The following is a 21,575-nucleotide window of genomic DNA, read 5'->3' as shown; positions in this document are numbered from 1 at the left end:
GAAGCAAAAATGAGCGTGAAAAAAAAGGCAATTCGTGGCGCTCCCTTCCTAGGTTGATGGAAACCCTAGGGAGGGAGGCGGTTCCCCCCCCCCCCCCCTCTCTCTCTCTCCCCTCTCTCTACCTCTCTCCCTCTCTCTCTTGCTCGTCTCCCTCTCTTTCTTGTTTCCCCCCTCTCTCGCTCGTCTCCCTCTCTCTCTCTCTCTCTCTCTCTCTATCTCATCTCATTCTCTTTCTCTGAATTTTGAGCCTCGCCCTCTCTTTCTCGTCTCTCCCCATTGCTGGCCCCTTCTCGTCCCCCTCTCTTCCTCTGTATTTTTGGAGTCTCGCCCTCTCTTTCTCATCTCTCCTCATTGCTGGCAAAAGTTGAGCCGTGGAGGCCAGATCTGGAGTATGACTCTTACATGGTAGCTATATCTAGGGCCGTGGAGGCCAGATTTGGGGCCGTAGAGGCGGGATCTGAAGCCGTGGAGGCCGGATCTGGAGCGGTGGAGGCCGTGATGCTGGATTTGGAGCCGAGGAAAACCGCAGAGGTTGCCAGAGGCTATGAAAGGCCGTGGGTTGCTGGATCCGGAGTCGTGGAAGGCCGGCTATAGGCGGAGCGATCCTATTTTTCAAGCTGGGAATTGTGGATTGCCGGATTAGCAATGGGGTTGAAGGGTCTGGCTGTAGGAGGTTGTGGTGTCCGGGATCATCATCATGGGTGGTGGCCTGAGGACGGGCGTGGTGGCCAGTGGCAATGGTGGTTGCCGGATCTTGATGATGGTGGTGGTGCCTGGGACTCCCCCGGTGGAGATGTTTTCTGTGGAGGAAACAGAGGTGGGACTGAAGGTGGTGACCGCAGTGATTGGTAGTGGTTTGAGGTGGAGGCCGTCGGAGATCCGATGTTGTTTGGTAGTTGGCTATCGCGCACGGTGAGGGCGCACGATAGCTCTGGGCTTTTGAGCGGGATTTTTAAAAATCGAATTCGGGTTGTGGTGGAGAAGTCAGTGTGACGTGGCAGGTCACGATCTTGACTTGGGGGCCCCACAATGGCATTTTTGTTGGATTCGATACAATTAAGGCTATTGGGTATTGTAAGGGCTAATGGGTTTTCTTTTGGGCCAAGGAGAATGCTTTTGGGCAATTCATACTCTGTAAATCTGGTGGGACTACTTGTCCCCATTGTAAAATTTGCTGGTATGAATATATTTGTTAATTTTTTTTTTAAAATGAGGGTGATTTTACAGGGCATCGTGATTACTGAGAGCATAGACCTAGGCAAATTGATCATAGAGGGCTCGATATTATCAGATGGATTATGGGTCACCCTCATCCTTGGAGGTTTGTGCATATGATAGACGAGATTTAGCATGTTAGGAGAGCAACTAATAGTGATGCAGATAGAGTCAAGAGAGTTAGTTTGACGATTTTTTATTTTTACTCTCCTCGAGGAGGCTTTGTTTTTTGGTGTTTTATATGTCGTTTATTTGCTCATTTTCTCTTCGTACTGACCATCTGGATCACGGGCTTCCCCATCTTTTTCCTTGATTAAGCTTTCTTTCAAAAGAAATTCAAAGTTTAAACAAATTGGGCAGGATATCTACAAGAAAGTTATCTCTGTTTGTTGATTTGAGCATTCAAGTTTGGTTTGCTGATGCTTAATTGCTGGTTAGGTTGTTGTTGCCGTGCCCTCCCATACGTAGGTTTTAGTGTTTTACACAATTTCTGCAAACGAGTCATTTCAGTATTGTTGATTTGAGAATGCAGGTGTGGTTTGCTGTTGCTTAGGCTGTCGTTGTCTTGACTGACGATTGCCTTTATGTAGGGTCTCATCATCAATTATGTTGCTATACAGGTGACAGATTAAATGGCCATAAATTCGGAAAAAAAGAGAGGACAAGTTGTGTATAGTTGTGTATATTCTTCAAATAACAGCTAATTATTGCCAGATTATCGTTGGAAGGGATAGATTCATCGAAGATCCTCAAGAAACCATTCACTAAATCCGGCTGACATGGCTTCTTATCACATGCGTAAAATACAAATTACAGTTTTTAGTTCATTACCTTCTATGAGGATTTTTATTTTCAGGAGAAAAAAATGAAGAGAACAGAGAGATCTAATGGCAAGATAAGGTGCTGCCCATTAAGGTTTACCAACTCTGATCTCATCTCTCTCTCAAGAGATGGCTATACATGTAAAGTGAGGTGCGGCGGTGGGGAATGTTGTAATGATCTTATCTTGAGAGAGAAGAAAAGATTTACTTTCTAGATGGCAATGAGGTGGGTAATGTAGGGTACTAACACTAAAAGAAAATATTCTCTGGATTCTTCTAAGCATGTGCATGATGGAACTAGAAATTGGGAACAGGGCCTTATGTGTGAAAAGTGTGTGAACAGTCAAGGCATTGTGTCTATAAATGGAAGCCCATGCAGAAAAAGATTAAACCCCACTTATTTTGAACAGGTAAAATGAGTGGGAGGTGCTGTGATTCATTATAGCTTTAGAGCACTCCTGGAAGTGGGCTATTTGGGTCTGCATCAATAAGAAATTTGAGACAAAGGGACCAACCCATTAGCTCAACTTGCTAGAGACTAATTTGTTATGCCTATGTCTCGAATTATATCCCATGGAAACTCCTGTGCCCCATATGATTACATCATGTGCGGGCTATCTCCCCCTAGTCCCCTCAGATAGGGGATTGGGCAGTGCCTCCCAAGAAAAGTGTGTGTATTTTCTTAAAGCAATAATTACATATTTTTGTGTTTGTCTTATACTTATATAGTGGGATTAGGGCTAATGTATTTTATTAGGGTTGAGGTATTATTACATGAGGTCTCATAGTTGAAACTTTTGATTATTTTTGCCCATGAAGGTAGGCACCGTTGCTGACCCACATAAAATCCCGTATTCTTGTGGTTTTTTTATTTCTCCGTTTTAATTTGCGTTCCAGCAAACGATTGATTGATTTTTTTCACGACATTTTAATTAGAAATTTATAAGGGAGAAGTGTTCATGGGATCAAATGTGTTGATTTTAGTTTCTCATTTAGAATAATACGGGATTAGAGCAAGTTTATAAGCCCCTATTTGGATTGCGGGGAAAATATTTCTTTCGAAAGAAATTCTTAGGCTTTTTCCCCACGATTTAGAGGGAAATGATATGGTTTTGGCTTATTTAGAGGGATATCATTATAAATTGAAGGCCCATGTAAACAAAATTTGAACTGTGGTGGCTCAGGTTACTTTTTTCATGTGTAAATCAATGGGAAAGCTGGAAATTCTGGGGAATATTTTTTTTTCCCAATTTTTTCCATAAAAATCCTGCAATGAATGAAAATGCTGAAAAGAAACCTGAATGGACTCCTAAACATAGCTTCTACCAACCCCTACTAAAAAAACTCATGGAAGTTGAGAAGAGGGGAATCAACCTAGTTCACATGAGAAAGAGAGCCTATGAAACTTTAATGTTTCTTCTTCCATTAAATTTCCAACACCACAACAAATAGAGGATGGTGAAATGATAGTCAAGATAAGAATTTTAGGCCTTACTTTTTTTTTTATTCGAGATGGGTGGTTATGCTTTTGTTGGAACCTCACTATAGTAACATTAATACAACAAGAAGCATGGAATACAATACCTTCAAATTCAACTGATGGTCCAAAATTTCAGGATTTATTTCTTTTCCTTTCCTTTTTCTTAGTTGAGGTTGGAGTTTTTCTGATAAATTATAAACAGAATCCATAACCTGTGAAGTTTATTAATTATTCTAACATATTTGTTGGCAAAGATTCCAGATATAAAAAGGGTTTTGGTCAACATGCATTGTATTGTTATCTGTGGGTTATGTTATTATAAGCAAATCTGACCAATAAACTAACCAATCTCGGCATTGATCATGGGAAGTTGCAGTTGTGAAAATGGAAACTTATTTTCAGTGATTACTCATACGGCTACACATTTATTTTCAGTGATTAAATAGAAAATGGAAACTTAAATAACACATACAAAGTAACAATAATAGGAAAACACTTCCAAAATAGGATTTCATTTGTAAAATAAAGACGAAAGTGGAATTGGTCATTTCCAGTGTTTTTGTCATTTCGTGGGGATTCGAGCTCACTTCCTTGTCTTCTTGTGCATGTGTCACAACATAGGGTTTCGTCTTTTTTTTTCCCAATCGAACTCCAGTTTTGCTAGCAGCCTTCTCTCTCTCTATTGAACAAATATACCCACTATTGTAGTCTCAAACATGTAGGAAATACTAGGAAATACATAGAAAGTTGATTTTCTTATGACCATTCATGGTGGTTGTGCGAGTAATTTATTATTGTGGCCAGGGAAGCATTGGGTATGACACTTTGTGGTAGAGGCAAGAAACCCATGATGCATGTCTCAAGGTAAACCCACTAAGCACTAGCACACGAGGTAGTTTTCCTTACAGGGTATGTGGGAGTAAAATTCTTGACCATTCCTTGGATGAGAATTATTGTAGATGATGATTGTCATTGGTTGCTAGTTTGGAACCAAGAGAACAATGGCTTTTGCTTGAAGCAAGGAAAGAAATGAAGATGATTTATTTTTTTGCACGAGGTCGGGATTGAGGAAAAGGAAAAGGTGCTTCTGTTAAAATCTAGCTAACAAAGAAAGAAAACTAATTTTCTTAAAGAAGAAATCAAGCTATTGGAACCCTAGTTGCATCATTAGAGTGTATCATTTATTCATTCTAGTACTAAAATTGTTACTTTGGTTTAGGCTCATGTACCGTCCCTTAATTTGTGCTTTTAACTAGGGGTGCAACTCGGGTCGGGCGGGTTGGGTTTTGAAGAACCCTACCCTACCCGAGAAATATCTTGGGTCGGTTCGGGTTGGGTTTTTTTCCGGAAAACCCACGATTCCCAAACCTTGCCCTACCCATGATAATTCTCGGGTCGGGTTTTTCACGTTGACGCGTTGTAGAAAAAAAAAAACAAATCTTCACACTAAAAATCTCTAACTTTATGTAATCAAGTGTATAAATTTAAGAAGGAAACTATATTTCCACATCACACACATGATTGTTGGAGGGTACTGTTGGTGATAGAAAATAGAAACTTGTTGCTTCAAGGCGTGATATCACTTTCCTTAAGACAAGATTCGCCCCCACCAGTAGTGTGCAAAGGGGATCCGCGAATTGCCTCCAAGATACAATAAAGCCTAGTAGGGAAGCCCTACTAATGTTTGATGACGCCTCGCACTAGCGAAATCAAACCCGAAATGCCCTTCAGAAATTTCAAGCCTTGGAGAAATTTTCAGATACTGTTTCTGCAGAAGAACAATATGTAGAACAGTAAACAAAAGAAAAACAGTAAGAAGAAATCCTTGGGAATTTTGAAAGAATGTAGAAGAGTGTTTAAAGTTTGTCAGAATTGCACAAAATTGCCAATTCATTTTTCTGTATTGAAATGACCGAATTCTGCACATTTCATAGACCACATGGTGTCTTTTCTGTGTGAAAAACACCTCTACAGGACACCTTTCCAGAATGTTTGAAATCTGACTGTTAGATCGCACCCATTTAATATTGAACGGTCCTGATCGATCTTAGAGGTGACTGTTGGTTTGAGTAAAACCTCTCTCCAACCCTGTCATCGTTAGATCAACTATCTATGGTGCGGATCGCACCCCCTTGGCTCTTGACCGTTGGGGGAAGGGACACAACCCATTTGATCACACTCCTTGACCGTTAGAGTATTGGGCCCGCTGGGCCGACCGTTAGGCCCGAGTCGAAGCCCAACCCAACCGAACCATTCGGCACTGGGCTTGATGGGCCTATGAACCATTCGGTCCACCCATCCGACAGTCTACCTTCATCTTGATCCAATGGTCCAGATCAAATCTGAAAAAAAATCAAAGGCTCCAATCGCTCCTAAAAAAAAGCGCCAATAAAGCGCCCTATAGCCCATTCCCCACGCCGCGCGCGCGTGCACGAACGGTGCGTTGCACTGTCCCGCGGGTCCAACCATGGGTTCAACCTAATGTGCAATCAAACAAGTAATTGAGAAGTGTAGTGCTTTATAAGCCCTTCTCTTTCCTTTCTCTCATTCGGTACGGGACTATCTTTTCAACTACACTTCTACATCCTTTTGTAAAAAAGCAAATCTTTCCAAGAAAACATTTTCTTTTTCCCAGACACAATTTAGAAAACATTTTCCAAAAACACTAAATAATGACAAAATATAAGATTTTGAAAATCCAAAATCACTAACAATGATCACCTAAGTGAAAACAATTATATCAATATATTGAAAAATAATTTGCTATGTTATTCACGAGATAATTAAAAATATCATAGTAAGTCGGGTCGGGTTTCAGATTTATTTCTTTAAACCCGACCATATCCAAGATTGAGCTGGGTTTTTAAACTAAAATCTGACCCTACCCAAGACCCATGATTTCTAAACCTGACCCATGCTATTTTCAGGTTGGGTCGATGCGGGTTGGGTAAAACCCGACCCAAGTTGCACCCCTACTTTTAACCCATAGATGCAGGAGTATTTTCTTTCAAATTAGGGAATGACTATACAAATGATTTTGGTATATATTGCAATGAGCACTTACAAATCATGATTTGGTGATTGTGGGGCCGATTTAATATGCAAGAAGCTTGAATTTGTTTGGTGGGCCCAACATCAATTCATGTTTCGACGGTGATTAGTCTTCTATATGTAGGTCTAATGTATACTCTAGATGATACTTTTGTCATTGTTTCTGAGAAATTATATGGTGGCCGACCGTCAAGTTCCCTGAAGGTGGTATGATGGTTGTACCATCCTTGATATTTGATCCAACAACAACCTCTTAAAAAATGCGCTGCTGTTGGATCAAATATCAAGGGTGGTACCACTATGACGGTACTTGACGGTCGGGCACCATATAAAAACTCGTTGTTTCTTTCTTGTTTTTCCTTAACATCATTTAAAAAAAAAAAAAAACCTATACTCCAGATGTTGGATTTGTTCCACTTTTTCCTGTTCTTTTTTTGAGTGCATCTGTTGGGATAAAATTTAGGAGAACATGTAGCCAAGGGTGTGAAATCTGATCTCTAATGGGTGAAAATAAATCTAGGGACGAATTATGGAAAAAATATTCCATGGAGAAAACTTTCCAAAGCTCACTAAGGTTGAAAGTTTTGAGGAAAAAAAATATTGATTTAGTAAAAACTTTACATGGAAAAAGAGTTCATCAAATGCTGGAAATTTTTTAACCATTTATCGGATAGTGGTCTTCACCCACATAAACCATCCTAAGAAGTATAATTGCTTAAACCAAAAATTCTATCGACGATGATCGATGCTACAATTATAAGGTCCTGTTTGTTTTGGATTTTGAGGACAGATTATGAGTCCAAAACTGATTCTTGGACTATAAATTAAGGGAAATGATTTTAACACTAGTGTTTTCATAGGTAACCAAAGCTTCTTGTCTTCTAGTGTTTAAAGGGCTGTCAAAAGGTTATTTACGGTTCCCAAAAAGCCATAACAACACCAATTAAAAACAAGAAGACATGCTATTAAAAACAAGAAGACATGCTACTTTCGCTTCCTATCAAAACATATGAGTGCTAAAATCATTTCCCTAAATTAAATGTAAATTTGAGTCCAATAATCAGTTTTCGGCTCAAATATTAAATTAGTTTTTTTTTTAATAAATTTATTAATGTAGTTGCCTACAAAACAAACAAAGGGTGGCATATTAGCTAGAAAAAATAGTATACGTTATTATGAGGGGAAGAGAGCTTGTTACATATATAATGTGAGATGTGAGATCGGAAATGTAGCAAAACTCTTCTTTCTAGAGTGAAAAGAAAAGGTTTACTTTTTAAACTTCCAACCCTTCGAGAAAACATTCTCTAGATTCTTCTAAGCAAGCCTATGGTGGAGTTGGAAATTGGGAACATGGCCTTGAGTGTAGAGAGAGCCAAGGCAATATGTTTGTCAAAGCAAAGAGGCACATACAGAGAAAGATTATCTCCTACTATTTTTGAACAGGTACATGAGTGGGAGCTGCTATCATTCATCATCTCTTGAGTATACAACTCCAAGTGGGCCATTTGTGCAACATTAAGAAATTTGAGGCACAACAGCCCATTAGCTCAACTTTTTATGAGCTATTTTGCTTAAAAACTTTATAAGGGAGAAGTGTTCATATGATGGAATTTTTGTTGAAAGAAGTTTCTCATTTTTGAGAATAATATGTGATTAGAGCAAGTTATAATAAGGTATAATCACTTACCAATGTAGATAAAAAAGTTGAAAAGAATTCCTGATTTGACACCTAAACATTACCTTTCATCAACCCACTTAGAGAAAGGAAATGTAAGGAAGTTGAGAATAGGGGAATCAACCTAGTTCACATGAGCAAGTGAGCCTATGAAACTTTATTGGTTCGACCTTCACTAAATTCTAAACACCAAGGATGGTGAAATGATAGTCACAAGAGGAAATTTAGGCCACACTTATTTTATTCGAGATTGGTGGTTATGCTTTTCCTGGAACCTCACTTCAATAACATTAATACAAGAAGAAGCACGGAATAAATCACCCTTTTCAAAATCTATCTGGCAATTTCATTATAATAAACCCATTTTCCAAATGAGGTTGGAGGATTTTCTTCTTTCATTTTTCTTGATTGGGTTGGTGCTTTTCTTAGTACTCATAGGTAACAAAGATAGTAGGCTGAAAAATAATGCATTGCCATGCCACTGTGACAGTGTCCACTGTTACACTGGAAGTTTTATCTTTAGAACATATCTGTTGCCAAATATTTCCCTATATAGAAACGGTTTCGGCCCACATGCCACATTGATATCTGTGGGTTTCGAATATTATATGCTACTTGAAACAAAATTGATCAATAAACTAACTGTAACCATAGAGGAAAAGCATTAATCAAGGACAAGTTGCAGTTGTTAAACCAAAATCCTTAGCTGAGAGAGAGAGAGAGAGAGAGAGAGAGAGAGAGAGAGAGAGAGTGATGGCAATTTTCAAAATTGATGCCATCAAAATTGATGCCATCAAAATTTATTATTATAATTTTTTGGAAGTGTTATTGAAGTTTCCATTTTCTATCTCTCCGAAAATAAATATATCTCATTGGATATTATTTATTTTCTTGACAGTTTAGCACTGCATGCTACTTATTACAGAAAGCTCATTTTCTTTTATTGTGGTTGTGAGAGTGGTTTAGTCCATTATTGTGGCAAGGAAAGCATTGAGTATAACACTTTGTGGCAGAGACAGTAAAACCATGATGCATGTCTAAGGTACATCCCCTTTCAAACTCCTAAATGCAACAGCTTCCCCACGAGAACCCCATAAAGCACTACCAATCCTTCTCCATTACTCTTTCCACTTTTTTGAATTTCAATCCAAACCACTACACTCTCCTTCTGTCCTACCTCTCTTTTTCCTTCTGAGACTTAAAGTCAAAATGCCTACTCTCCCACTTTGTACAAGTATATAAGCCACACAACTCTGCAACAGAAAGGCAAGTTCTTGTTTGTTGTTTTCCCTTCCATCTCTTTTAGTGTATTAGTGTGATCAAAACCCTAATTTTCACTCGTCCTTTTCAGCATTAACGTCCCTTCTGTCCTGCATTATTTTAGTATCAAAGCGAAGTATTAGTCGTTCCTTCATTGGTCCTACATCATGGTGGACTCTGAAGATGTTGCATCGGCTCCTTCCACTCCTGCAACCCCAGGCACACCTGGGGCTCCCCTCTTTGGTGGGTTCAAGGCAGAGAGACATGCTAATGGTAGAAGGTCCATTCTCAAGAATTGCAGATGTTTCAGTGTGGAGGCATGGGCAATGGAAGAAGGAAACATAGGCAACATGGCATGCGCTTTGCCACACCCTCCGGTCTCACTTGCAAGAAAGGTGAGAAACCCCTCTGATATTTCATCCACATTTCGTATAGTTGTTTAGAATTCAGTTCATTATCACTATATCCATCCATTTGTTACTGTTCAAATTAGAGTGTATAGCATTCCAAGCATTGCAGCTATCCTCGAAGTAGCAATTCTCGTGTAGATGAGGTCTTGTAAGGCCCAATTATTCATTATAGCACCCCTCCATTGCTTGCTTGTTAGTTGTTGTAAGTGATTCTGATTAAGTTGGATCAGTCATTTAATCTCAGAAATTCAAATGGCAACTGACCCAACTCTTTTTTTCTTCTTTTTTTTTGGTGGGTTGGTGGTAAGATCAGGTGGGAGCAGAGTTCATTGGCACATTCATACTCATCTTTGCAGGGACTGCAACAGCAATTGTCAATCAGAAAACACAAGGCTCTGTTACCCTACTTGGCCTTGCTGCCTCAACTGGCCTTGCTGTCATGATAATTATACTTTCAACTGGCCATATCTCTGGTGCCCATCTCAACCCCTCTGTCACCATAGCTTTTGCAGCTCTCAGACATTTTCCATGGAAACAGGTAAGCCAAGGACCCCCTTTTTCTCTCTATGTATACTTGTAGAAGTTTCTAGAATGACATGTGATGTGAGTCCAATTGGCAGGCACCCATGTACATTGGAGCACAAATTGTGGCCTCTATATGTGCTGCCTTTGCACTTAAAGGGATATTTCATCCATTCATGGGAGGGGGAGTGACTGTTCCCACAGGAAACTATGGTCAGGCCTTTGCTTTGGAGTTCATCATCACATTCAACCTCATGTTTGTTGTTACAGCAGTCGCCACTGACACAAGAGCTGTAAGTATGGTTTGCTGGGAAAGAGGGTCGAACTATCATTTCCCCAAGCTTTTTATTTTTCAATCACTGAAACAACAAACCCCATTCGGAATGATCTGAAAGAGCAGTCTGACCGTTGATCTGAATCTGGTAGGCCCCACCAATTGGATGGTCAGGATCATCTAACCATCGTGACCTTTTCACATCATCCACACGTGGATGGTCAAGATCATTGACCAGGATCCTTTTACTGATTAATGAATTTGTTAATCTTAGTGCAGGTGGGAGAGCTTGCAGGTATAGCAGTCGGAGCCACTGTCATGCTCAACATACTTATTGCTGGGTATGGTGGAACTGGAAATACCACTTTTCTCATGCTCTCAACAACTAACTGTGCCTTTTTCCCATTATCAAAAGTTTTTTTTTGGGAAATGATATATCCGCCCCTTTTGATGATCACCAGGAACCCCTTGTCAGTGCATCATTGACTAAAGAGGGGCTGTTGTACTTTTGTCAGAAGAATTCAATGCCCTTGATTGCCACAAACACTACGGGGTGTTCCTGGTGATCAAAAGGGGCGGATATATCACTTCCCTTTTTTTTGGGGTTGATGTGAGTTAAGATCCCCTCTTGTAAAATGGTGAGAACCTGTTAAACTGGGCTATTGATGCAGGGAAATTTTTTGTTAGAAAAATTGTTCCCCCGAAAATGAGTTTTCCAGCATTTAACCAACCCTTTTCATGGATTTTTTCCTCAAAAATTTGAAAATTTTGCCTTTTCTAGGAAAATTTCAACCCTGAGAGGAAGTTTATCTTAAAAAATGGTTTAATAGAAAATGAGTTTGTCCATGGATAACTCGTTTTCATATAAGTTTCTTTTTCCAAAAACAAAAAATTTCCCTGTTTTCAAGGAAAATTGCAAACCTTATTAGACCCTGCAAAAATTTCCCCTGCATTCAATCAACTTAAATTTCTTTGCAAATAATCTGGTCATTTCAAATTTACATTCTCCTAATGGTCTCTCTTACATTCTTTTCTCTCATTGCCTCTCTCTTCATTATGTGATATATAGGGAAAGCAGTGGCGCTTCCATGAATCCAGTTAGAACTCTGGGGCCAGCCATAGCAGCAAACAACTACAAGGCCATCTGGGTCTACCTCACAGCGCCTATTGTGGGCGCACTTTTCGGAGCCGGTGTATACTCTCTTGTTAAATTGCCAGAAGATGAGCACCAAGGTGGGGCGACGCCGGTACGCAGCTTCAGAAGGTGATGCACTGCCGAAAGATACTTTCCTCTCCAGCTCAATAAATCTACTACAGTTGCCACAAAAGATAGCGCATGTGTCCTAAGATGTCTTAAGATGAGCTTAACAAGAAATATGGATAACTAAAGAAGAAGCAAGGGCAACAGCTATGGTGATTACATTTCCACCTAGATATATGATTAAATTTAAGGAAATGATTTTCCACTCCCTTTTCCAGCACTGTTTTTTGCTTGTTGTATTATAAAAATGACTGCATTTTGACCCTTTTGTTAAAGCCATTTTGAGAAAAAGACAAATGAAATGGGTGGTAATGCTGGGTAATAAGGGGGTAGAAATATCATCTCCCCTAAAATATAATATCCAAAAGAGAGATGGGGGATATGACTAAAGGAGGTTGAAGAGTTGAACCTTGTATTTTGTTTCTCCAGTGGCTTCCTCGTACATGAGGAAGTACTGTCCTCTAGGAGGAGGAGTTATAATATATTATCAAGGAAGCTCGAGATTGGGATTTACATTGCATTAAGAAGTGGGTTGAGAGTTCTTGGGTTATTTTATGTGAACAGGTTAAAAGTTTACTAAAAGTTAGCAGCATCATAGAAGTTCTCTTATTTTTTTCTACTTCTCTTTTACTATTTTGGTCAGGTGTCAGGTGACATGTAGAACCCTTCCCATGTGGCTTACATTGGCTTCTGATCCGATCTTGTCTTTGTGTTTCTTTGTTGGAACTTGGAAGCAATCTATTTCTTTGATCCAGTGTTTAAAAGCTCCTATTCTGCCAAAACTCATATACAATAAGACCGAGATAATTTCGACCAATCAATAATTGAGATGGCTTAAGTGAGACAAAAGAGTTTTCGATAGAACCGAAAGGGCCGAAATCTAGTCAACTTGGACATATTCACTTGGGATGAAAAGTAATTTCTGGGAACCTTCCTCATTCCATATTGAAGAATCCTTGGAACCTAAAAAGTGGGTAGGTGCACGGACCAAGGAAAAGAAATCCATGGGAGTCGTCTCAGCAACTCTTTTCCAATGCCTTTTACTTTGGGGAAATGATACTGTGAATAAGCTATATGACAATATACTCAAACTCAATGTATAAACCATCTATACTACTAAATCAGTTAACATGCTCATCCATGTACTTAAATTTAATAAGAAGTCTTCTTTGGTTCTCAGAAATTACTGATAGAATGGACACCGAATCACCTAGTATAGTCAGAAAGTTGAATATCTTCTATCTATCGTGGGTTAGTTTTGTGTTAATATTAGAGAATAAAATGTTTTAACCCTGAGGTCGGAGGTTCAATTCCAGCTTACCTACCAAAAAAAATTTAAATGTTTCTAATAGTCGTGTAAATGGAAAATAGAAAGTATTATAGTTCCATTGTCACTTATATTGTAGCACAAAAGAAAGGAAAATGATAACAAAGCAGCTTGGCCGGGATAAATTGTTTGGAAGCAACCTCGGATATAGCAGAAGGTATGGGCGACAAGGAGGAATCAATAGATGAAGAGAATATAAAGGCTTCGGCAAACAAGTTGCTTCCTTCCATATGCCTTGTGATCCAAAGCTCAATAAAGATCCACTTGAAAATGAAACATCTGATATAAAAGGTTCATAAGTACTAATGCCAGATCTAGGAGGAAATGGAGCATCACAAACTATCACAATTCACCTGAAAGAGCATTACAGGTTTTTTTTTTTCTTAGAAAACAAATCCAAGAATAGTAAGAGATCATCTTTCTTAGTTTGAATGTCCATTCCCTTGGTCTCAAATATATAATATTTTTCCTTTGAATTTTAATTCCATGCTCCCTATGGCTATGTATACAATACTATGTGTTCATGTTCAATAAAAGGTGGCCTAGAAACATTCTAATGAATTATAACCTCGATGTACTGTCTGAATTTCCTATAAGTTTATTAATAGACTTAGATATTTAAATTATCTACAATGAACAATGGTCTTGTTGTATCTGGTACTTCTCACAAACTATTAGAGATTATAAAATACAGCTTACATTTATCAGAGCTTTATTATATTACTTTTGAAAGTAAACTAAGTATGATTTTTTTTTTGAATGGTTAAACTAACTATGAAAATGCTCAAGCTATGTTACAGTCACTATATCTTTGTCTTTGCCTCTGCAAAACTAATGAAGAACACAACCACATTGGAGCGCGAGGCCTTCGTCTTCATCTTCACGAATAGCACTTTCCTCTCTTCCGCCACTGGTTTCCGTTCAAAATAATTCTCCAAACTCGCATCCAAATCAAGAAATTCCTCCATAGTTAGTCTTCCATTGAAATTCAGCCCTATACCTTTCTTCAAGGGCTCCATGTACAGGTTGCTCACGGTATGCATTCTAGTGAAAAGGGTTTTCCATATCGTCGGCAAGGTTTTAAATTTCGATTTTGGTTTCAGTTTTGGAATCCACAAAAACGGAAACATTTCAGTTTTGGTTGGAAATTTCAGTGGAAATCTTGTAAAATCATGGAAACATATGCAAATGTTAGAGTTTTAAGATCAAACTTAGGAAAATGATAGAATAAGTACAAATACACACTTAGAAACAATCACATAAGCAACACAACCATTCATAATGGTTTAACAACATCAAATACCTAGTGACATGCGCCGTCGCACATGTCTAATTATTAAGTAGATACCACATTTCGTGTGTAATTTATATAAATATTTATACATAATACATACACTACTTTTCACATGAAATTCATATAAATATAATTATGTAACTCATAGTGAGATGGTATACCACAAATACACTTATGCTTAGACTTCGGCATGCATGTTGGTTTCGGTATCCGTTTCAGTGAGGATGGAAACAGAAGCATTTCAGTCATTTTGTGTCAGTTTTGGTAGAAATTTAAAACCATGACCGTCGGTGCTATCTTCCCCAGTGCTTTCGAATGATCAGCGGAATTATCATCATTGCAACTGCCTCCTGATAACTCCATTCGAGCAGGATCGTCGGCATTTCAGTAGCCTTTTGTCTTTCTTCTGAGACCTCCATTCGGGCCTCTACTCGCTCCCGACGCCGCATGTTTCTCAACTCACGAGTCAAACATTCTACCGTTCTCCGAGTTCTAACTCCATTCGAGCAGGATCGTCGGCATTTCAGTAGCCTTTTGTCTTTCTTCTGAGACCTCCATTCGGGCCTCTACTCGCTCCCGACGCCGCATGTTTCTCAACTCACGAGTCAAACATTCTACCGTTCTCCGAGTTCTAGCATCTCTTCTTGTTGTGCTTGATTCACATGAGCGACACTGCTGCACGACTTATACAATGCATTGATTAATTTGGCTCTAATACCAGTTTGACAGGGCCAAGAAAGTGCAGATATGAAAAAATCTGATCTCAAGAAAAAAAACAAGGGAAAATATAGCAAAAGTGTGGCAAAAATAACCAATAATGGTGTTGCTGCAGTTCGAGCAGTTTCATGGAGAGAAAAGTCCTCCATACAAATTCCAAAGTCAGCCTATTCTTTTTTGTTTACAGCAAAAACACCACGTAAATTACAGCAAAAACCCCTTCATACTTCTAAATATAATATTGGTCTTCAACCCAATTCAAATCTCAGCCCTATAGATCTGACTAACTTGAATAAAACTCACTTAAATGATGGCCCCACCAACTAATAACTCAAGTTCACTTAAGTTACACTTAAGTCATTAAACCCAGGGGCTGATATTAGTTCTACAAATAAGAAGAATAAGTAGCCTCTGTTAAAAGGAATTTTTTTTTCATTAGAGGGTGTTTGGGTTTTCGTTTTATTCATGGCTTTTACTTTCTGTTCTTGGGTTTATTTTTAAGCCCATTCAAAGAGCTGAGAAGAATTTCAATAACTGCATGCTCAGTGCAATTCTATGCTGCAAGTGAGGAATAATTGGCTCCTATGTCCTAACAACATACTCTCACCCAAATTACTTACTGAAAGCTTGTGAATATCCCAACATAGCTAAGATAACCAGAATACATCCTTTTACCTTGTGTTGCTCACAGCTTCACGAGATACACAAACTAGTGAAATAAATTAAAAAAGATTAGAAACATTTCAAACTACTCTTGTTTTAGCAAAAACAATCACCACGTCATTTTGAGAGAATAAATGCAAAATGGATGGAGGAACCTTACAAGTTAAGGATCATTATCCAGTGGCTGGAGATTCTCCTCCCTCCATCTCAATATATGGATCACCTCCTTAAAGGCAGTAAAATTGACCAGATCTCCCATATCCACAGCAATGATAAACTACTTGGCGGATAGATCTGCAAATTCTAAAGTGATTTGTCAAAAAGTAGCTTTGTGGAATAACCAAGGATTTAAATTTCGGTTTCCGTACCGGTTTCAGACCCCTTGAAAATCAAAATTTCGACCGAAATTTCGGCAGAAATCAGGCGAAACAGAGAAAAGACTATTTTATTCAATATTAAATTTTGGCTGAAATTTCGACCGAAATTTCAGTAAAATATTAAATTAATTAAAAAAAAAACAGGTCTTTTGGGTGAAATTTCGGAAAAAATCGAAATTTTGACCGAAATTCCGAAATTTCGGCCAAAATAAAATACCATTTCGGGTTTTTGTGATTTCGGTGTCGGTCTCCACCAAAATCCGAAATTTTGGATTTCGGTCGAAATTTAAAACCATGGGAATAACATGCCTGACGTATAATATGCGCCCCTTTTAATAGAATAATCTTTTAATAGAATAATCTGCATCTCGGCTTTCGTTTAATAAAAAAAAGTAATTACATTTATTTGAAAATAAATACAACTTTCAAGTTCGGATAAAAGTAATCTTACGGGACAGATCTTCAAGATAAGATAGGAGGACTAAATGACACACTCAGGATAATTCAAAGATGCCACTTTTGACACAACTGGCATAATATATCCAAATACGGAACTAGTAATGTCATCAGAGCCTTCATGTATATAATGAATAATGGTTTTTTTTATATTGAGTAGTTCTTCCATTAAGAAGCCTGTGAAGAAAAAAAAGGAAGGCAAATATAAGTATTGTGACATAGTTTCAATAATACAGAACAAATGATTTGCTTACCATAAGAGGAACAGGAAAATTTTCATGTTGCTCTCTTGTTTAAGATGAATGGATGCAGTTGAACTCTTAATTACGGCCATGCAGTTAACAAGCATAACATGTCATTCTCATCTTTTCATTTGTTGACAGAAGTTAAAGAAGACCCCTGTATATAAACGTGGATGATGCATTTGCCCTGTGAATGGATTTGCTTCAATAATTCTGCATGTATTTAAAGAGCATAATCAAATTGCAGATAAAAAATAAACAAATTTTTTTATTTTGAAATGGCAGAATGATAAAAAAAACAATATTAATACTAAATATCATGCTGAAAACTTCAACAAATCCAAAAAACATAGTAACAGTGTTTTGTTTCTTTCTCTGTCAGTACTCCATATAATGGTCACTAATCCTCATGAAGTATGTAACAAGGATACTCAATGTTTCTGAAAATTTTCTGTTGCCATATATAAATGTTCAGGTGTTCGTATGATCGTATCCAACACGGCCATCACAGAAAACCTGCTGTAGTGTCTGTGTCAATATTCGAACAGTAGCACAAATACTCCAGAAATTTTTCTATATATTTATATATTTCATCTCTTTATACTACTTTGTTTACTTATATTTGCATTCTTCTGTGACAATTAAATACTATTCTAATTTCTATAGAATTTCTCCTTGAATGTGTCAGCACATTGGTATTTGTATATGTTAACTCTTTACACTATTTTGTTTACTTGTACTTGCATTCTGAAACAGTTATGTACTATAGCTCTTCTCCTTAAATGTATCAGCACATTGGGTTTTTAGTGTTTACTGTCAAACAACTTTGCACACGCAAGTTACATAGCTGCCTGCTAGAAGCTATAAACTTGTGCATTGTCAAACTTATGGTGAGCTTAAGCGCCCAATCACATGGGGGCCCACTTTTTTAGGTTGATCCAAACCATTCATTTTAAAGTCCCTTACATAGATAGGGGGTGTACCAAAAATCAGCTCCATAGGATCATCCTAACCCCTCCATTTGGGGAGGACAAAAATGAACAGACACAAATCTGCCCATTTTTTGTCCTCCACAAATGGAGGGTTAGGATGATCCTATGGAGCTGATTTTTGGTACACCCCCTATCTATCATAAGACCTTGCAAATGAATGGTTTGGATCACCACATGTGATTGGGGAGCCATGTGATTGGGGAGCTTAAGCTCACCAACAGTTTCCTCATATATATATATATATATATAAGGGAACAAGAAAGATTAATCTCAAACTAAATTCCCTGGCAGTAATAGACATCACGAGTTTCAAACAAATCTAAGATTTTCTCATGAAAGTCGGAAAGAATCAGTTTTTTTGTTTTATTTGCAGTGTTAGCCTAAAAAAGTAAATTACAAAGACTAATCATAAAAAGAACCACCAGTATACCAATTTCTTGGGGAACCAGTGCTGAACCAAGGCACTTCATGGGCCAGCTCCATTGATATAGTGGATAACTTGGTCCAACCCATTGCCTTTGGTCTACTCATGATCAGATGTTCCTAAGCTGACCTAGAATTATAAAAGTATATCTTTAGAAAAACAAACATCCCTTTTTTGTGACTTTTTAATCAAGATACTGATCATTGCTAAGGCAATGCGACTGGGCACGCATGAATAGATAGTTACAATGAGCCAGAGTAACGGTGGTCCACTAGATCAATAGCCCTATCACCGTGATGTGCCACATGTACAATTGGGTAATGGGGAGCGTATCTCCAATTTTGTCTCTCCAATTTCGAGGGTATGGAGATGGTAAAAGATGAGTTTAAGGAGGGGATTCGGTTTAGGGTCTGTAATGGGGAGTGTTTCTCCAATTTTGGGGTTATGTTTTGTTGGGTAAAGTCACATTATGGCATAAGTACTCGACTCTCTATAGATTAGCAAAAAAAAAAATGAATATTGGGGTTTCAGAATGTTATTAAAGATTAGGGAAGAGGGAGGTATGAGGTTGGGAGTTTTATAGTAATTTGGAGGAAATCAATAGTATAACAAACCAGTGTTTTGTTTTGAAACAGTCTTATATTTCACAGGTGAAGAAAGATTAACTCATTTGGGCCGCGGATCCTAGAGGCACATATTCAGTCAGATATAGAATGAAACTGAATTTAGATGGCTATTCGATTGACAACCCAGGCCCATTAGCAGTTGGAGGCACTGTTCAAGATTTTAATGGGAGTATAATAAGATCTTTCTTGGGGCCTACAGGAAAAAGTAAAACTAACTCCATGGAGGCTGAAGTGAGAGCTCCCATAAAAATTCCTTCATCTAGAGGTAGGTAAGGGCTTCACAGCATTTCATTTCAAATAAACAAAATCCATCTACATCCTAATCATTCTTTCCTAATACGAGTCCTCATTGTCCGTAAACAGTATATTCGAAATTAACTACTCTTCAACAACAACAACTAATACAAAATCCCCAAAACCACATTTTGAGCATGGAATGTAAAAATAACACATAAGCAGAAAAAAAAAACCTGTCATACACGTGTGATTCCTTGGCAATGTCCGATAGAAATGGTTAGATTGAAGGATTACTAAACCATCAAAACCCCTCGAATTGGAGCAGTTTCGTGGGGAATTTTCTTGGAAGAAAAGGATTTGCAGGCAAAAAGGGAAAGAGAAGCAATTAAGATGCCGAAAAGATCGGCCAAGGCGTCTTTAAAAGAAGCCCCAGAGGATTTCCACAACCCTATTTCGTCTCCTGCTTCTTTGGTCGCACCAGCTGCTAGAGAGACGAGAGATCCGAACCAGATGCTGTATCTGCGAAGGAAAGATGAACGGCTTCGATTTGAAAGGATTGAGATGGAGACTGAGATGAAGAAACAGAAAAGGACATGGTAGAGCTTGTCTAGGGCAAACCAATCGTCTCCCTTCTCCATTTGAGAGAGAGAGAGAGAGAGATTGTGTTGGATGAACAATCCAATGTTTCTAAACTTTGCCCCAAAATCATCCACACCCTATAATTTGTAGATAAACTATACTTTATAGAAATCTCTATAGATCAGAGAGTTGGGATGAAGAATACAAATAATTAAAGAGGGAGGGGGGTGGGGGGTTGGAATGAATGGCCCCTCGTGCCTTGACCCTTTGCCTTGTACTACAGTCTACAGTGAGGTCGACCTCTACTTCGAGCATTCCTCTATGCTTCATACAAGGCCTCATTATGCAGAGGGCCCGTCATTGGTTGATCAAAACCGTTCAACTGGTGGACCTTTCCTTGGATATCTGGCGCTAAAAATTAGAGTTCTGATTCAAGCACGCGAATTTGAAAGTGGGGCGAGACTACTAACTGATCGGGAGAATGATTATTAGGGGCACCCCCCTACAGTGGTTTTATTACTAGGTCAAAAAATATTATCCCCTTGATCAGGACCATCCGTTTGTGGGCCCTAGCACTGATGGGCCATACGCAAAATATCTTCCTATTCCCTGCCATCACCCACATTCCTCCTATTTTCTCGGTTGCGGCCAACAAAAGAAATGATTTGACTCACCAATACCACCGTCATGTTTTCTCAGTATCGTGCATATCCCTTTAGCAACCGACCTAATTAATATGATAGGAAAATGGTAAGAAGGCACTGTTTGTTTGGCTCGTTCATAACAGACACTCTCTAGGCCCACTTGCCCTACATCTATGTGATCGGATCCATTGGTCCCACCGGTGAAAGCCAGTCCAAATAATTGTAGTTCAGAACATCTAGATCGAATGATCCTAGGTTTTCGTTCCATCAAGCCTCTTTTAATCAACTGTCTTGATTAAACGTAAATTTCCCATATGGGGCCATGATGAAGGACCCTAAATGCAAAGATCTCAATAAGTGGAATATCCTTCCACATTGGCCAATCTTTGTTGGCCCCACCAACCCCAGATCATGGGACCACTCTGCCACACTCATGACTGTTACGAACCCGAATCTCAGTTCGTAACGTGATTCGATCTTCTTGGAGGCATGCAAAGATCTCAATAAGTGGAATATCCTTCCACATTGGCCAATCATTGTTGGCCCCACCAAGCCCAGATCATGGGACCACTCTGCCACACTCATGACTGTTACGAACCCGAATCTCAGTTCGTAAAGTGATTCGATCTTCTTGGAGGCATGACCAGCCTCTTGATCCACTTCAAGGAAGGATCAATTCTCTTTTGTGCACAAGACACAATTTAACAAATTTTTTTATTCCTTTCATTAACATAACATGTGCTTATATAAAGCACTTAAAGCTAAACATAGAAATAGACAGAGATAAACATAGAAATTGCTAAATCAAGATTATCCTAATCTAAATAGCATTCTAATCTATGTGGTTATGTTTCTCTATCCTCGTCGTTTTTGATATTTTTGTGGTGCATTGTGATATGGGTTCGTCTGGAAACTGCTCCAAGAACTGTTCTGTAGGGGATTTCGAATCTGACTTTGTCATGCTTCAGCACCAATTGAGAGGTGTGATTCGATTAATCGACGACTGTTCCTTGTCTCATCGAGTTGAG

General features: G+C 38.6%; 2 protein-coding genes across 3 annotated transcripts; one reads left to right on the top strand and one right to left on the bottom strand.

Annotated features, from left to right (window-relative positions):
- The first annotated feature begins 9,506 nt into the window (after positions 1-9,506).
- On the top strand, positions 9,507-12,489 carry NIP6;1 (NOD26-like intrinsic protein 6;1). The gene is made up of 5 exons (XM_077381954.1): positions 9,507-9,897; positions 10,226-10,450; positions 10,533-10,727; positions 10,988-11,049; positions 11,778-12,489. Exons 1-5 carry the CDS (start codon positions 9,670-9,672, stop codon positions 11,974-11,976), a joined length of 909 nt encoding a protein of 302 aa, XP_077238069.1. The 5' UTR covers positions 9,507-9,669; the 3' UTR covers positions 11,977-12,489.
- A 4,204-nt stretch (positions 12,490-16,693) lies between these two features.
- Positions 16,694-20,133, bottom strand: LOC143879523 (uncharacterized). 2 transcript variants are annotated; one of them, XM_077381956.1, is made up of 3 exons: positions 19,567-20,133; positions 17,058-17,258; positions 16,694-16,980 (listed from the first exon to the last, which is right to left on the bottom strand). In XM_077381956.1, the coding sequence occupies exon 1, from the start codon at positions 19,960-19,962 to the stop codon at positions 19,618-19,620; it is 345 nt and encodes a 114-aa protein (XP_077238071.1). In that variant the 5' UTR covers positions 19,963-20,133; the 3' UTR covers positions 16,694-16,980; positions 17,058-17,258; positions 19,567-19,617. The 2 variants fall into 2 exon arrangements, with proteins under 2 accessions (XP_077238071.1, XP_077238070.1); XM_077381955.1 differs by having other exon boundaries at positions 19,558-20,131.
- Positions 20,134-21,575: the final 1,442 nt, after the last annotated feature.

Source organism: Tasmannia lanceolata, unplaced genomic scaffold (assembly GCF_043159265.1).
Source record: "Tasmannia lanceolata isolate RefF3 unplaced genomic scaffold, GAP_Taslan_0.1 ptg000006l, whole genome shotgun sequence".
NCBI classification, from domain to species: domain Eukaryota; kingdom Viridiplantae; phylum Streptophyta; class Magnoliopsida; order Canellales; family Winteraceae; genus Tasmannia; species Tasmannia lanceolata.
Note: the sequence above shows the minus strand (reverse complement) of the source record. Positions and strands in the feature narration are given on the sequence as shown.

What these genes read in the sequence shown, in the direction of transcription:
- LOC143879523 (XM_077381956.1), bottom strand. Translation starts at nt 19,962, where the DNA reads ATGGAGAAGGGAGACGATTGGTTTGCCCTAGACAAGCTCTACCATGTC.